General features: G+C 39.4%; 1 protein-coding gene across 1 annotated transcript in view; it reads right to left on the bottom strand.

The window, feature by feature from the left end:
• Positions 1-501: 501 nt before the first annotated feature.
• LOC109536755 (cationic amino acid transporter 4) overlaps positions 502-1,814 on the bottom strand; it is a gene marked incomplete at its 5' end in the record, with an annotated part of 7,353 nt that continues 6,040 nt past the window's right edge. The window contains 3 exon segments of the mRNA XM_048663954.1: positions 502-1,049; positions 1,107-1,268; positions 1,378-1,556. Coding sequence (XP_048519911.1) covers positions 832-1,049; positions 1,107-1,268; positions 1,378-1,556 — 559 coding nt within the window.

The following is a 1,814-nucleotide window of genomic DNA, read 5'->3' as shown; positions in this document are numbered from 1 at the left end:
GAAGAACTGAACGGGTTCTGATGAGAACAGTGTAAGCGTTCAAGCAAACCACTTCTGAAGATGCAAGCCACTCGTGCTTGCGAAACGTCAGGATTACATTCTCGTCGTTCGGTAGAACTTCTTCTTGACGTTTGACCTCGAAAGTCTATCTCTTTTGATAAAGAAGTAAAATTAATTCAATAATAACAATAATAAAATTAAAAGATAATCAAACCAATACGCAACATTAGGGGTCGCATGTTCATTTCAGTCCCCGGCCTCGTAAAGCTTGCATCCGCCCCTGATAGCTGTAGGAAAGGGGTGTCATGCAAGCTGCATTTTCTCCGGAAGAGATCGATGGGAGTAAACAACAAGGTTTATGTAACGAAGCCCGCATATCATGGGGTGTGGTCGGACACAAAGCCGCAAAACGTGGTTTGAACACGCAAATTGTTTTGCAGTGTTTGTAGGTTTCCTGCTATGCTGCTTTAATATAAATCCGCATCCGAAAAACACGCTAAACATTGTTAACATTATGTCTATTTACCCTTAATATAATCAAGCAAAATTAACATTGCTATAACATTTGAAAAAATCACCAGCTTTTTGTAGCTCACCTATTTTAAATGACATATTTAACAAGTAAAACTGCTTTTCTGTAGGTTAACATTGTTGCATCTAAAGTGTGTCTGTTCTGGATAATACCTGCTATTATTTGATTTTGCTAGAAGAGGCTTTTCCTTCAAAATGCACTTAGTCTGCGACTTCGTCCATTTCCATTTTTGGTACTTTGCAAAGAACTTTATCAGAAAGTTCCGCCGGTTCGCCTACATTTGCGCTAAACTAATCATCCTACTCAGTTTCATCATCATCATCGTCATCATCGATTATTGCACTTCGATCTCCGGAGGATGATTTTCGGTGAGTTAGAACCGATTTGAGGTTCGTTTTAGTGGTGGAACCCCATTTTTCCTTGCCAGCTTCGGACGAAGTCATCAGAATAGAGTATGACGACGTTCCTTCGCCTTCTTTACTATGATGGATTCCATAGAGGAAATACACCAGCATACCTGCAAATAGACGCAAAGTCTGGGCACTCAAACCCGCCTTTCTTCAATGGTACTTGCCTATAACCATCCAGACGAAAAATCGCAGCCATGTAAGAAGGTTCAGATGGACCATGAATTCAATGTTGAATAATATGCTTATAGCGGGGACAAATGGAACCATAGGCACTTTGAACTGGAGATTGGTTGGGTTTTGGTGATGTGCACAAATTACTGTTAAACCTTAAAAAAATTGTGATTATTGAGGGAATCAGATGGTCCAGATGGGACAAAGCAGCAAACGAATGAAAATGGCAACTAAACGAGTTACTTAGGTGGACTTAATCCTTACTTCCTGCCATCACTAGTATGAAAACTGAGGCAAAAACGACCGTCCACCAAATTCCACTTTGCAAGTCTCGGTTGGGCACTTGGAAGAGGGCGCACAAGGCACAACAGAAAAATGTGTAAACGCATACGGCTCCAGTTACAACACTTCCAGGCACACAGTTTCCAAACACAGGTCCCAACCTGAAATGGATTTTTCTTATTATATTTTCTTTGTTTTTACTTTTATTAAATTGTAGGTAAGTTGGTTGTTGAGGCGGATTCATTTTTTTACAAACTGCTTGTTGGGTACTTTGCCTCAAAAGTTTTCGTCTTTAAAAGGCAGAATTTCCTCACGTGTTTTATTACAGATTGATAAATAGTGCTCTTGTTTCGCAGTTCTTTATTTTTTACAAACTTCTTTTTGGGTATTTCGCCTCAAAAATTTTTGTCTTTAAAAAA

This window comes from Dendroctonus ponderosae, unplaced genomic scaffold (genome assembly GCF_020466585.1).
Source record: "Dendroctonus ponderosae isolate FM_Combo_2020 unplaced genomic scaffold, Dpon_F_20191213v2 Dpon_F_20191213_2, whole genome shotgun sequence".
Taxonomy (NCBI): domain Eukaryota; kingdom Metazoa; phylum Arthropoda; class Insecta; order Coleoptera; family Curculionidae; genus Dendroctonus; species Dendroctonus ponderosae.
Note: the sequence above shows the minus strand (reverse complement) of the source record. Positions and strands in the feature narration are given on the sequence as shown.